At 45.1% G+C, this 16,728-nt stretch overlaps 1 protein-coding gene across 1 annotated transcript in view; it reads left to right on the plus strand.

The window, feature by feature from the left end:
- Positions 1-16,728, plus strand: part of LOC130291899 (uncharacterized) — a 65,942-nt gene that overhangs the window by 18,554 nt on the left and 30,660 nt on the right. The window contains exon 7 of the mRNA XM_056541331.1: positions 5,055-5,297. Coding sequence (XP_056397306.1) covers positions 5,055-5,297 — 243 coding nt within the window. The remainder of the gene's footprint in view (positions 1-5,054; positions 5,298-16,728) is intronic.

A 16,728-nucleotide genomic window follows, 5' to 3' on the forward strand; every position in this document is an offset into this window, starting at 1 on the left:
CTTTCTATGGAAAAGTGTACCTTCAGCTGTTGTATAACTACAACTCCCAGCTTGCACAATCAGCTAAAGTGCATGCTGGGAGTTGTAGTGGTGCATCTGGTGGTTGCATAACTACAACTCCCAGCATGCCCGTTTGCTGTCGTGACTGCTGAGAGTTGTAGTTTTGCAACAGCTGAAGGCACACTGAGTTAAGTAGCAAACCAGTGTGTCTCCAGCTGTTGCATAACTACAATCCCCAGCATCCCCAGCTAATGTAGTATGCCTCCGGCTGTTGCATAACTACAAGACCCAGCATGCCCTTCCGCTGTCCGTACATGCTGGGGGTTGTAGCTTTTGCAACAGCTGAAGGCACACTGGTTGCAAAACACTGAGTTTGTTACCAAACTCGGTGTTTCACAACCTGTGTGTCTCCAGCTGTTGCAAAACTACAACTCCCAGCATGCACTGATAGACCGTACATGCTGGGAGTTGTAGTTTTGCAACAGCTGGATGTCCCCCCCCCCCAATGTGAATGTACAGGGTACACTCACATGGGCGGAGGATTACAGTAAGTATCCGGCTGCAAGTTTGAGCTGCGGCAAATTTTCTGCTGCAGCTCAAGCTGCCAGCGAGAAACTACTGTGAACCCCCGCCCGTGCGACTGTACCCTAAAAACACTACACTAACACAAAATAAAATAAAAAGTAAAAAACACTACATATACACATACCCCTACACAGCCCCCCTCCCCAATAAAAATGACAAACGTCTGGTACGCCACTGTTTCCAGAACGGAGCCTCCAGCTGTTGCAAAACAACTACTCCCAGTATTGCCAGATAGCCACTGACTGTCTAGGCATGCTGGGAGTTTTACAACAGCTGGAGGCCCCCTGTTTGGGAATCACTGGCGTAGAATACCCCTATGTCCACCCCTATGCAAGTCCCTAATTTAGGCCTCAAATGCGCATGGCGCTCCCACTTTGGAGCCCTGTCGTATTTCATATGGGGTATCGCCGTACTCGGGAGAAATTGGGCTTCAAATTTTGGGGGGTATTTTCTGCTATTACCCTTTTTAAAAATGTAAAATTTTTGGGAAAACAAGCATTTTAGGTTAAAAAAAATTTTTTTTTTTTACATATACAAAAGTCATGAAACACCTGTGGGATAAAAAGGTTCACTTAACCCCTTATTACGTTCCCCAAGGGGTTTAGTTTCCAAAATGGTATGCCATGTGTTTTTTTTTTTTTTTGCTGTCCTGGCACCATAGGGGCTTCCTAAATGCGGCATGCCCCCAGAGCAAAATTTGCTTTCAAAAAGCCAAATGTGACTCCTTCTCTTCTGAGACCTGTAGTGCGCCAGCAGAGCACTTTTCACCCCCATATGGGGTGTTTTCTGAATCGGGAGAAATTGGGCTTCAAATTTTGGGGGGTATTTTCTGCTATTACCCTTTTTAAAAATGTAACATTTTTGGGAAACCAAGCATTTTAGGTAAAAATGTTTTAATATTTTTTACATATGCAAAAGTCGTGAATCACCTGTAGGGTATTAAGGTTCACTTTACCCCTTGTTACGTTCCCTGAGGGGTCTAGTTTCTAAAATGGTATGCCATGTTTTTTTTTTTGCTGTCCTGGCACCATAGGGGCTTCCTAAAGGTGACATGCCCCCAAAAAAACATTTGTCGCTCCTTCCCTTCTGAGCCCTCTACTGCGCCCACTGAACAATTAACATAGACATATGAGGTATGTGCTCACTCAAGAGAAATTGGGTTTCAAATACAAGTAAAAATTTTCTCCTTTTTACCCCTTGCAAAAATTCAAAAATTGGGTCTACAAGAACATGCGAATGTAAAAAATGAAGATTTTGAATTTTCTCCTTCACTTTGCTGCTATTCCTGTGAAACACCTAAAGGGTTAATACACTTACTGAATGTCATTTTGAATACTTTGGGGGGTGTAGTTTTTATAATGGGGTCTTTTATGGGGTATTTCTAATATGAAGACCCTTCAAATCCACTTCAAACCTGAACTGGTCCCTGAAAAATAGCGAGTTTGAAAATTTTGTGAAAAATTTCAAAATTGCTGCTGAACTTTGAAGCCCTCTGGTGTCTTCCAAAAGTAAAAACTCATAAATTTTATGATGCAAATATAAAGTGGACATATTGTATATGTGAACCCAAATTTTTTTTATTTTGAATATCCATTTTCCTTACAAGCAGAGAGCTTCAAAGTTAGAAAAATGCAAAATTTTCATTTTTTTCATCAAATTTGGGGATTTTTCACCAAGAAAGGATGCAAGTTACCATAAAATTTTACCACTAAGTTAAAGTAGAATATGTCACGAAAAAACAATCTCGGAATCAGAATGATAACTAAAAGCATTCCAGAGTTATTAATGTTTATAGTGACAGTGGTCAGAATTGCAAAAAATGCTCTGGTCCTTAAGGTGAAAAAGGGCTCGGTCCTTAAGGGGTTAAGGTTTCAAATTATGTGGTATCACTGTGTGCGTAAATGTCTGAACCGTAAGGTCAGTGTCATTGAATGTGTCATTATTAGAAACAGAAGCCCCCAAAATTTACAAAATAGAATTTATTTGCCCCACAAATATTTATTTTTTTGTTTCACAGTAGATTTTGTGATAACATTTGTGATGTTATTACAAAGTACAGTTAGTGAAGCCAAAAAAGGAGCCTTTTATGAGTGTGTAGGTGTAAAATGTAAAGGCTATTACAAAGCAAAGAGGAAAAAAATCAAAACTCCCAATGTCCTTAAGGGGGTTACATTTTATTTTAATAGTTTGGACATTTCCACACACGGCAATACCAAATATTTTTGTTAATCTAATTTTTTTCACTTGTAAAATGGAAAAGAGGGTTATTTATTATTTCATTGGGGTGGAAACTTTTTTTACATATATAAACATTTTTTTTTTCCTCTTAACTCCATTGGAGAATATTTATAGCAGTCATTAGATTATGCATAGGCATAGCAGTGATAAGTAATATCGGAGATCTGCTTCTATGGTCTGCCAGAAAAAGATTGCCAAAGTGGGCCAGGAGCAGGTGAGAGGAGATTTGGCTGCCATCTTGACTCATTATACCCCAGAGATTGTGCAGTGGGTGTATGATGGTGATATGGTGGCCTCATATTCTCTGTTATGCTTCAGAAGCTGTGATCAGTATTGATCATGGCATCTGAAGGGTTAATATAGGGTATCAGCATGATGGCTGATGTCTGCCATTAGCCGCAGCTCTATAAAGTAAACAGCTACTGCGCTCGATTCATAATCCAGTAGACACTCAGCACATACATGTACGTCCTGGTGCGCCAAGTACCATGCAGCCAGAGTGTACAGTAACGTCCTCTGTTCTCTAGGACCTGTGGCCTCCCCAGACATTGTGACTTTTTAATACCCCTTAAAATCTTAGGGCGCCCTAAATCTACCGGTGTTTTTAGTTAAAAAAATTCTTCCTCCCCATTCTCGAGATATGAAGGTTTTTGGATCCTCTCTGACTGACAGTGAATCTGTCAGATGAGCATACCCTTCATTACAATACTGTGTTCTGATGCTGCAGTGAGGGGCTGTGATTTACATAGGGGGTGAGCTGGAGCTGATTGTGTGATTTCAGAGTAGGATGTTGTTAGATCTCTTACAGCACCCTGCAAGTGTAAGGGATGACTACTTGAATGTACACAACATGGGCTCTAAACTGCCAAGACCAAAGAATGATTTGTAGTGTAAGGGTCCTGGCACTGTGGAGTCCACGGTTTGTACATTCCAGTGCAGAGCTATTGCTCCTGTTCTGTACACCTGCCAGGACCTGCAGCCTACAATACAAGTCTTTTAGTGCACAGGACTGGGAGCCGGGATCTGGTGCTGCACTCGCTCCTTCTTGGGGAGCTGAAACAACATGGAGGAGCACAACGGATCACAAATCCCCCCTTACCCCATCCTGCAATCACCCTGCTGTGATGCTATCTAGTCCCCCACTACTTTACCTACTTCCTACTTAAGGGAAACACTCTTCCCCCTAGTGTCGAGGCTCAGACAATCAGATTCAAGAAGAGCTTGTCTCAGAATTAGGTAGATAGAGCTGAGGGAGACCAGATGACAGGGAGTCAGGTACATAAATATATGAGGAAGAGAGCGCATGCGCCTGAAACGCGTATGACAAGGGAGGGTGTCGGTTTTACCGTGGAAAGTTTGTTTGTTGGATTCGGACCAAAATAAAGCTGCAACTTTTTATCCAAGTGCTGGATCAGTTTCTACTTTCTTCGTTTACATAAATATATGTTTTGTTTTACTTTCATGTCACCCCTAACAATATATAAAGTTTTTTTAGCATCTGGATAACCCCTTAAAGGGGTATTCCGGGATTTTTTTTTATTTGACTATGCTACAGGGGCTGTAAAGTTAGTGTAGTTCATAATATATAGGTTTTCTTATTTGATTTATTTTTAAACAGCATACAAAATGACTGTTGTCTCAGATTTTTCCCAGGTTGCAATCACTAGTCAGCTGATGACAGGGAGCCTGTCTGCTTCAATGGCTTGAGCAATCGCTTGGTGGGAGTGAGCTCAATCTGCAACTAATGCAACAGCTGTAGGCACCCTGATTGAAAACACAGGTCTTTTGAATGGATGCAGCTCATTTATGTTTTAATGGGTCGGGTGGCTGATGTGTGGGAGGGAGGAAAATGGAATTATAGGATTTGTAGGCAAAGAAGAAAACTTAAACAGGAAATACCAGTTCACAAAAAGCTAGCCACAGTGTTATGGTAATCTCACAACATAGCCATTTAGCCCCAAGACAAGCGCAGATCCTTCCTAAGCATGTCCATTACTGTCTGGCAGGTACGTACTAAAATCACCTTATGGTGGATAACCCCTTTAATTCTTTTAGAATGCTGTGCATTTTCATTTCTTGTGCTTCTCCTTTTATTTTCTATATTAAATCTCCATATTCTGAGCCCTATAACCATACCTCCCAACCATCCCAGATCCGGCGGGACATTCCCGCTATTGGCCCCCACATGTCCCGCATTTAACTGTAAATGCCTCTTAATGAGGCGTCTGCAGTTAAATGCGGTGCTCGGTGGAAGGTTTGACAGAGCCATTGGCTCCTCACCCAGTCAATCACTCTTGTGCTCGCTGGCTCAAGTTAGCCAGAGAACACAAGAGGCCAGGCTGAGCTCTTCCTGCTTCTGCGAACGAGTGACTTCATCAGATGCCGGAGCACAGAGGAAGAGAAAGGAAGAGCCCATGCTAAGGAAGCCCCCCGCCGCCGGAGCCGCTGGGAAGAGGGTAGAAGAGCCGCAGAAGGTAAGCATCCAGGAGGGGGAGGGGAAGGGCACTGCTACTGACTACCATGTGGGGGAAACTGTCTGGTACCATGAATGGCTTCCAGAGGAATGTGTTTCCCAACCAGGGTGCCTCCAGCTGTGCAAAACTACAACTCCCAGCATGCCCAGACAGCCAAAGGCTGTCCATGCATGCTGGGAGTTGTAGTTTTGCAACAGCTGGAGGCACCCTGGTTGGGAAACACTGATCTAGGAGCACAAAGTCTAAGCTAAACTTGCAGGCCATAATATTGGTCAATGTATAGAATATTTCTTCGAAGCTAGATGGCTAAAGCTGATGAATAAGGGGAAAGAATTCTGCATCTTTATGCCACAATCTCATCATGTCATACTGAGGAGCGCCTAAGGTCCTGGCAAATGCCCACCTACAGCTCCATGCATATGTCGAGGCCAGTTGGTGCAACACCTGATGGTAGTGGTGTAAGTGCAATCTTTAAAAGTTAGCCTCTATATATAGGGTAGGAGACAGGGCTGCCATCAGAGATTTCTGGCCCCCTTACACAGGTAAAGGCCGGGGTTCGCTTCAACCTAGTGGCCTGTCCCTGAGTCTGCCCCCAGGGACCCCCCCCCCCCCCCCAATAGATTTTTCTAATTATGCATTTTTAATTAGATTACAGCAGAGGGTAGTGCAGTAAAACACTGTGCTGCAAACTATGTAACTGCGCCACACTCTGCTATAATCAAATATACCCTATTCTGGATACTGTAAAACTGCCCTAAAAATTTGTGAATATTCCCACATACTGGGGGAGATTTATGAAAACCTGTGAGAGGAAAAGTGGAGAAGTTGTCCATAGCAACCAATCAGGTGGCTTTTTTAACCTGTTGGGGACCACGGGCGTATGGGTACGCCCTTGAGTCCTGGTACTTAACCTGTTGGGGACGAAGGGCGTATGCATACTCCCTTGCATCCTGTTACTTAAGGACAAAGAGCGTATGCATACGCCCTTGCGTCCTGGTACTTAAGGACAAAGGGCGTATCTATACGCCTGGTGGAATTTTGGTCCCTGCCGTGCGCCGGGTGGGGACCGGACCGGGGTGACTGCTGATATCAATCAGCAGGCACCCCGTGCAAATGCCCAGGGGGGTCATTAGACACCTCCCCCCCCCCATGTCGGCAATCGGCGCAAATCGCAAGTGAATTCACACTTGCGATTTGCGCCGATTCCAGGTCATACAGGTCTATGGTGACTAAGACACCTGCGATCCCCCTGAAGTGATAGGAGTGAGGTGGCAGGGGTGCCACCCCTCCTATCCCTGCTATTGGTGGTCACCAATATTGGTGGCGACCACCAATAGCAGATCGGGGGCGGGTGGGTTAACTCTAGTTTTCCCCGTCCTGCCCATCCACAATAGGCGGCGCAGAACGGGGAAACCGGCGGGGACCGGCGCCGAAGATCCACTTACCGATCCGGAGGCTGCGGGCGACGGTGATCGGCGATGTCGTGCGGCAGAAGAGGACGGCTCCCTGGATCCTACGGAAGCCGGTAAGTTGCCTAGCAACATCTGGAGGGCTACAGTCTGAGACCATTATACAGTGGTCTCTAACCTGTAGCCCTCCAGATGTTGCAAAACTACAACTCCCAGTATGCCCAGACAGCTGTTTGGGCATGCTGGAATATCTAGTTTTGCAACAGCTGGAGGACTGAAGTTTGAGACCATTATACAGTGGTCTCTAAACTGTATCCCTCCAGATCTTGCAAAACTACAACTCCTAGCATTCCCAAACAGCTGTTTGCTGTCTGGGCATGCTGGGATTTGTAGTTTTGCAACATCTGGAGGGTCACAGTTTGGAGCTCACTGTGCAGTGTTCTATAAACTGTAGCACTCCAGATGTTGCAAAACTGCAAATCCCAGCATGCACAAACAGCAAACAGCTGTCTCAGCATGCCGGAAGTTGTAGTTAAGTACCTCCAGCTGTTGCATAACTACATCTCCCAGCATGCTCTTCGGCGATCAGAAGGTTTTCCAATCAGTGTGCCTCCAGCTGTTAAAAAAATACAACTCCCAGCATGCACGGTCTGTCAGTACATGCTGGGAGTTGTAGTTTAGCAACAGTTGGAAGCACAATGGTTGGAAAATACTGAGTTAGGTAACAGAACCTAACTGAAGGTTTTCCAACCAGTGCCTCCAGCTGTTGCAAAAGTACAACTCCATGGTCTGTCAGTACATGCTGGGAGTTGTAGTTTTGAAACAGCTGGAGGTTTGCCCCCCCCCCCCATGTGAACGTACAGGGTACATGGGCAGGTTTACAGTAAGTTTCCTGATTCAAGTTTGGGCTGCGGCAAATTTTTCGCCGCAGCGTAAACTCCTAGCGGGAACTCACAGTAACACGCCAGTGCGAATGTACCCTAAAAACACTACACTATACTAACACATAATAAAGGGTAAAACACTACATATACACCCCCTTACACTGCCCCCCCCCCCCAATAAAAATGTAAAACGTATTGTACGGCAGTGTTTCCAAAACGGAGCCTCCAGCTGTTGCAAAACAACAACTCCCAGCATTTCTGGACAGCCACTGACTGTCCAGGCATGCTGGGAGTTTAGCAACAGCTAGAGGCACCCTGTTTGGGAATCACTGGCGTAGAATACCCCTATGTCCACCCCTATGCAATCCCTAATTTAGTACTCAAATGCGCATGGCGCTCTCTCATTTTGGAGCCCTGTCGTATTTCAAGGAAACAGTTTAGTGCCACATATGGGGTATTTCCGTACTCGGGAGAAATTGCACTACTAATTTTGGGGGGCTTTTTCTCCTTTTACCCCTTATGAAAAGGAAAAGTTGGGGGTTACACCAGCCTGTTAGTGTAAAAAAAAAAAAGAAAATTTACACTAACATGCTGGTGTTGCCCCATACTTTTTATTTTCACAAGCAGTAAAAGGAAAAAAAGACCCCCAAAATTTGTAACGCAATTTCTCCTGAGTACGGAAATACCTCATATGTGGGGCGTAAAGTGCTCTGCGGGTGCACGACAAGGCTCAGGATTGAGAGCGCACTATGTACATTTGAGGCCTAAATTGGTGATTTGCACAGGGGTGGCTGATTTTACAGCTGTTCTGACATAAACGCAAAAAAATAAATACCAACATGTGACCCCATTTTGGAAACTACACTCCTCACGGAACGTGACAAGGGGTATAGTGAGCCTTAACACCCCACAGGTGTTTGACAAATTTTCCTGAAAATTGGATGGGAAAAAGGAAAAAAAAACAATTTTCACTAAAATGCTGGTGTTACCTTAAATTTTTCATGTTCACAAGGGAAAATAGGAAAAAAGCCCCCCAAAATTTGCAACCCCATTTCTTCTGAGTAAGAAAATACCCCATAGGTGGATGTAAAGTGCTCTGCGGGCAAACTACAATGCTCAGAAGAGAAGGAGCACCATTGGGATTTTGAAGAGAAAATTTGTCTGGAATTGAAGGCAACGTGTTTACAAAGCCCCCATAGTGCCAGGACAATGGACCCCCCCCCCCCCACATGTGACCCCATTTTGGAAACAAAACCCCTCACGTAATGTATTAAGGGGTGCAGTGAGCATTTACGCCCCACAGGTGTCTGACAGATTTTTGGAACAGTGGTCTGTGAAAATGAAAAATTAAATTTTTCATTTGCACAGCCCACTGTTCCAAAGATCTGTCAAACACCAGTGGGGTGTAAATACTCACTGCACCCCTTATTAAATTCTGTGAGGGGTGTAGTTTCCAAAATGGGGTCACATGTGGGGGGGTCCACCTTTCTGGCACCACGGGGGGCTTTGTAAACGCACACGGCCCCTGACTACCATTCCAAACGAATTCTCTTTCCAAAAGCTCAATGGCGCTCCTTCTCTTCTGAGCATTGTAGTTCGCCCGCAGAGCATTTTACGTCCTAACATGTGGTATTTCCATACTCAGAAGAGATGGGGTTACAAATTTTGGGGGGCATTTTCTCCCATTACCCTTTGTAAAAATGGTAAATTTGGGGGAAAAACTGCACTTTAGTGAAAAAAAAATTTTTTTTTCATTTACACATCCGATTTTAACGAAAAGTCGTCAAACACCTGTGGGATGTTAAGGCTAACTGGACCCCTTGTTACGTGCCTTGAGGGGTAAAGTTTCCAAAATGGTATGCCATGTGGGGTTTTCTGCTGTTCTGGCACCATAGGGGCTTTCTAAATATGACATGCCCCCAAAAACCATTTCAGCAAAATTCACTTTCCAAAATCCCATTGTCGCTCCTTCCCTTCTGAGCCCTCTACTGCGCCTGCCGAACACTTGACATACACATATGAGGTATTTCCTTACTCGAGAGAAATTGGGTTACAAATTTTGTGGGGCTTTTTCTCCTATTACCACTTGTAAAAATTCAAAAACTGAGTCTACAAGAACATGCGACTGTAAAAAATGAAGATTTTGAATTTTCTCCTACACTTTGCTGCTATTCCTGTGAAACACCTAAAGGGTTAACACACTTACTGAATGTCATTTTGGAAACGTTGAGGGGTGCAGTTTTTATAATTGGGTAATTTATGGGGTATTTCTAATATGAAGGCCCTTCAAATCCACTTCAAAACTGAACTGGTCCCTGAAAAATTCTGATTTTGAAAATTTTGCGAAAAATTGGAAAATTGCTGCTGAACTTTGAAGCCCTCTGATGTCTTCCAAAAGTAAAAACATGTCAACTTTATGATGAAAATCTAAAGTAGACATATTGTATATGCGAATCAATATATAATGTATTTTGAATGTCTATTTTCCTTACAAGCAGAGAGCTTCAAAGTTAGAAAAATGCTAAATTTTCAAATTTTTCATCAAATTTTCAAATTTTTCACCAAGAAATAATACAAGTATCGACGAAAATTTACCACTACCATGAAGTAGAATATGTCACGTAAAAACAAATTTAAAAGTAAAAGCATCCCAGAGTTATTAATGCTTAAAGTGCCAGTGGTCAGGGGGGGTTAAGGACCAAGGGCGTACCTGTACGCCTGTGAGAATTTCGATCCCCGCCTCTAGCCAGACGGGGATCGGAACGGGATGCCTACTGAAATCATTCAGCAGGCATCCTGTGCAAATGCCTGGGGGGTCCTTAGACCCCCCATGTCGGCTATCGCCGCAAATCGCCAATCAATTCAGATCGTCGATTTGCGGCGATTCCGGGCTGATCGGGTCTTTGATGACCCGAAAGCCCGGAAAATAGGGATGATCGGAGCTGTCAGAGACAGCCCCGATCATCCTAAAGGATAGGAGCGAGGTGGCAGGGGTGCCACCTCCTCCTATCCCCTGCGATTGGCCGGTCAGGACTGACCGGTGAATCGCAGGGGCGGGGGTGAAAGTTAATTCCCCCCGCTCTGCCCGCCCCTGGATGTCAGGGCAGAGCGGGGAAAGATGAAATGCCGGCGCCGGTTACCTGGGTTCACGCGGGGGCCAGGGACGATGAACCGGTGGTTGACAGGTGACGGCAGGCAAGTGGAGGCAGGCAAGTGGCGGCAATGTCCCAGATGCAGCAGTGAAGATTGCCGTAAAGTAATCTTTACTGTTGCTTCTAGGAGTTTCAAAACTACAACTTCCAGCCTTTGGCTGTCTGGGAATGCTGGGAGTTGTAGTTTTGCGACCACTGTCCTTCCAGAGGTTGCAAAACTACAACTCTCAGCATGCCCAGACTGTCCAGGCATACTGGGAGTTGTAGTTCTGTAACATCTGGCCCTTCAGATGTTTAAGAACTACAACTCCCATCATGCCTGGGCAGTCTCAGCATGCTGGGAGTTGTAGTTTTGCAACATCTGGAAGGGCACTGTTTGGAGACCACTATACAGTGGTGTCCAAACTGTAGCGCTCCAGATGTCAATTCAAAGCATGCCAAGACTGTCCATGCATGCTAGGAGTTGTAGTTCGGCAACATCTGGCCCTTCAGATGTTGCCAAACTACAACTCCCAGCATGCCTGGGCAGTCTGGGCATGCTTGGAGTTGAAGTCTTGCAACATCTGGAGGGATATAGTTTGGAGACCACTACATAGTGGTCTCCAAATTGTTCTCCTCCAGTTCTTGCATAACTACGACTCCCAACATGCCCTTCGGCTGTCTGTGCATGCTGGGAGTTGTAGTATTGCAACAACTGGAGGCACACTGGTTGGGAAACATTGTCTGTATCCTAACTCAGTGTTTCCCAACCCGTGTGCCTCCTGCTGTTGCAAAACTATAACTGCCAGCATGCACTGACAGACCATGCATGCTGGGAGTTGTAGTTTTGCAACAACTGAAGGCACATGGGTTAGGAAACACTGAGTTAGGAAACAGACAGTGGTGCGGAAACACTTCGTTAGTCTGTTACCTAACTCAGTGTTTCCCAATCCCAACCAGTGTGCTTCCAGCTGTTGCATAACTACAACTTCCAGCATGCACGGTCTGTGAGTGCATGCTGGGAGTCGTAGTTTTGCCCCCACCCCCACGTGAATGTACAGTGTACATTCAAATGGGTGGGGGTATACAGCAAGTTTCTTGCTTCAAGTTTGAGATGCGGCAAATTTTCCGCTGTAGCGGGAAACTCACTGTAAACCCCCGCCTGGGTGATTGTACCCTAAAAACACTACACTACACTAACCCTAAATGAAGAGTAAAACACTACATATACACTACACCCTTAAACTGTCTCCGACCCCCCCCCCCCCAATAAAAATAAAAAACGCCTTGTACGGCAATTTTTCAAAAACGGAGCCTCCAGCTTCCAGTATTCCCGGACAGCCATTGACTGTCCAGGCATGTTGGGAGTTTTGCAACAGCTGGGGCACCCTGTTTGGGGAAAACTGACGTACAGCATTTTTGGTGGAGGAGACAAGTGAAACGCTTGCATCCGGGTACACCCTTATGAAAATCCCTAATCCAGGCCTCAAATGCGCATGGCGCTCTCTCACTACAGATCCGTCGTATTTCAAGGAAACAGTTTACGGCCACATATGGAGTATCTCCGTACTCGGAAGAAATTGCGCTACAAATTTTCCCTATGAAATGGTAAAGTTGGGGTCTACACCAGTATGTTAGCGCAATTTTTTTTTCTTTTTTACACTAACATGCTGGTGTTGCCCCATACTTTTCATTTTCATAAGAGGTAAAAGGAAATAAAGACCCCCAAAATTTGTAACACAATTTCTCCCAAGTACGGAAATACCCCATATGTGGGCGTAAAATTCTCTGCGGGCGCACAACAAGGCTCAGGAGTGAGAGCACCATGAACATTTGAGGCCTAAACTGGTGATTTGCACAGGGGTGGCTGCTGGTCACAGTGGTTCTGATATAAATACAAAAAAAAAAGAAATACCAGCATGTGACCCCATTTTGGAAACTACACCCCTCACGGAACGTAACAAGGGGTATAGTGAGCCTGAACACCCCACAGGTGACTGACAGATTTTTGAAACAGTGGTCCGTGAAAATTAAAAATTTAATTTTTCATTTGCACAGCCCACTGTTACATAGATATGTCAAACTCCAGTGGGGTGTAAATGCTCACTATACCCCTTGTCACATTCCTTGAGGGGTGTAGTTTCCCAAATAGTGTGCCATGTGGGGTATTTTTCGCTGTTCTGGCACCATGGGGGCTTCCTAAATGTGACATGCCCTGCAAAAACCATTTCAGCAAAATTCGCTTTCCAAAAGCCCAATGTCGCTACTTCCCTTCTGAGCCCTCTAGTGCACCCCCAGATCAATTTACATCCACATTCGAGGTATTTCCTAACTCGAGAGAAATGGGGTTTAAAATTTTAGGGGACATTTTCCCCTATTACCCCTTTTGAAAATGAAAAATTTGGGGTAACATCAGCATTTTAGTAAGAAATAAATAAAATTCACGTCCATCAAACATACACAGCCCCTATACACATCCCTCCCACACACACACACACACATACATACACAGCCCCCACACACACACACACACAGCCCACATATACACACACAGCCCCCACAAACACATACACAGCCCCCACACATACATACACAGCCCCCACACACACACATACATAGCCCCCATATACACATACACAGCCCCCTATACTCATACACAGCCGCCATATACACATACACAGCCCCCTATACTCATACACAGCCCCATATACACATACACAACCGCCATATCCACATACACAACCCCCATATACACATACACAACCCCCCATATACACATCCCCCATATACACATACACAGCCCCCACACACACATGCACAGCCCCATATACACATACACAACCCCCATATACACATACACAGCCCCCATATACACACATACACAGCCCCCACACACACACATACACAGCCCCCACACACACATACACAGCCCCCATATTCACATACACAGCCCCCACACACATACACAGCCCCCACACACACATACACAGCCCCATATACACATACACAGCCCCCATATACACATACACAGCCCCCACACACATACACAGCCCCATATACACATACACAGCCCCCATATACACATACACAGCCCCATATACTCATACACAACCCCCATATACTCATACACAACCCCCATATACACATACACAGCCCCCACATACACAGCCCCCATACACACACACACAGCCCCCATACACACATACAAAGCCTCCATACACACATACAAAGCCCCCATATACACATACAAAGCCCCCATATACACACATACATAGCCCCCACACACACATACACAGCCCCATACACATATACACTGCCCCATACACATACACTGCCATACCAGAACAGAACAAAACCCCATACCGCGACTGAATAAAAACGACATACCAGAACAGAAACATACCACCATACCGTGACTGAATAACACTACCATACCAAAACAGAACAATATCGCCATACCGTGACTAAATAACAATGCCATACCAAAACACAACAATACTGCCATACCTTGACTAACACTGCAATAACACATACCGTGACTGAAGATGCAGTAGATATTTCTCACACATGCACGTTTTATATATATATATATATATATATATATATATATATATATATATACACACACATCAGCGTTTCCCAACCAGTGTGCCTCCAGCTGTTGCAAAACTACAACTCCCACCATGCCCAATTGCAGTTTTGCAACTGCTTGGGGCACCCTGAGAAACAATGGTGTGTATATGTATATATATATATATATATATATATATATATATGAATCACCGTGAAAATTCGAGCACAGGACGGCTTCTAGTGCGGTGCAAAGTGTCCCCCAGTATGCCACACTGGATCCCCATAAAACTTCCTCCTCTAGGAAACAGCACCCAACACGAAGTCCAGGTATTATGCAGGCTACAAGGTTTTTATTTGCATCAGAGCATAAAGTGCGATGTTTCGGCTAGCAAGCCTTTTTCAAGCAATGCTTGTAGTCTGCATAATACCTGGACTTCGTGTTGGGTGCTGTTTCCTAGAGGAGGACGTTTTATGTGTGTGTGTGTGTGTGTGTGTATATATATATATATATATATATATACACATACATACATACATACATACACAGAAAATCTGCAGCACTCCAGGCCCAATAATTAAGATTCTACCATATGTGACTGAACTTGCATCTCGATCTCAAAGAGGCAGCGCCACAGAAGATCACGACTTTTTTCCTGCACCTTTCTCATAGTGAGGAAGAATACACAATGGCATCAGTGACTACAGGTGACGTCTTCTCTATAGTGAGGAGAATACACAATGACATCAGTGACTACAGGTGACGTCTTCTCTATAGTGAGGAGAATACACAATGACATCAGTGACTACAGGTGACGTCTTCTCTATAGTGAGGAGAATACACAATGGCATCAGTGACTACAGGTGACGTCTTCTCTATAGTCTTCCCTTATCTAATTCAGATGGTACATACCACTGGGTCCAGCTAAATCTTCTCTTTGCAGAACTTGACGCCCAGATGGCATTGGTTCATTACTGTTACGCCGAGCGCTCCGGGTCCCTGCTCCTCCCCGGAGCGCTTGGGGCGTTTCTCTCTCTGCAGCGCCCCGGTCAGACCCGCTGACCGGGAGCGCTGCACTGACATTGCCGGCGGGGATGCGATTCGCATAGCGGGACGCGCCCGCTCGCGAATCGCATCCCAAGTCACTCACCTGTCCCGGCCCCCGGCTGTTATATCCTGGCACGCTCGGCTCCGCTCCTTAGGGCGCGCGCGCGCGCCAGCTCTCTAAGATTTAATTGCCTGGCCCAATTAGCCTAATTAGCATCCACCTGCTCCCTGGCTATATTACCTCACTTCCCCTGCACTTCCTTGCCGGATCTTGTTGCCTTGTGCCAGTGAAAGCATTTAGTGTTGTCCAAAGCCTGTGTTCCAGATCTTCTGCTATCCACATTGACTACGAACCTTGCCGCCTGCCCCGACCTTCTGCTACGTCTGATCTTCCCTCTGCCTAGTCCTTCTGTCCCACGCCTTCTCAGCAGTCAGCGAGGTTGAGCCGTTGCCGGTGGATACGACCTGGTTGCTACCGCCGCAGCAAGACCATCCCGCTTTGCGGCGGGCTCTGGTGAATACCAGTAGCATCTTAGAACCGGTCCACCGACACGGTCCACGCCAATCCCTTGCTGACACAGAGGATCCACCTCCAGCCAGCCGAATTGTGACAATTACTTTGTCAGCGGAGTCTGATCCTCTACATGAAAATGATAATTAATATAATGCTGCCAAACTCGGACTTCTCTGAAAATAATACTACCTCACACTTTATCCTCTGAATAGAATACAATCGAACACTGTACCCTCAAGATATAAAATACTACTACACACTGTGCTCTCTAAATATAATACTACTGAACACTGCGCTCTCTGAAAATAAACCTGGCACACACTGTACTCTCTGAATATAATACTACTGCACACTGTGCTCTCTGAATATAAACCTGGCACACACTGTACTCTCTGAATATAATACTACTGCACACTGTGCTCTCTGAATATAAACCTGGCACACACTGTACTCTCTGAATATAATACTACTGCACACTGTGCTCTCTGAATATAAACCTGGCACACACTGTACTCTCTGAATATTAAACTACTGCACACTCTGCTCTCTGAATATGATACTACTGCACACTGCACTCTCTGAATATGATACTACTGCACACTGCACTCTCTGAATATAATACTACTGCACACTGCACTCTCTGAATATAATACTACTGCACACTCTGCTCTCTGAATATAAACCTGGCACACACTGTACTCTCTGAATATTAAACTACTGCACACTCTGCTCTCTGAATATGATACTACTGCACACTGCACTCTCTGAATATGATACTACTGCACACTGCACTCTCTGAATATAATACTACTGCACACTGCGCTCTCTGAAAATAAACCTGGCACACACTGTACTCTCTGAATATAATACTACTG

The sequence above is a fragment of the Hyla sarda genome, chromosome 9, assembly GCF_029499605.1.
Source record: "Hyla sarda isolate aHylSar1 chromosome 9, aHylSar1.hap1, whole genome shotgun sequence".
NCBI lineage: Eukaryota > Metazoa > Chordata > Amphibia > Anura > Hylidae > Hyla > Hyla sarda.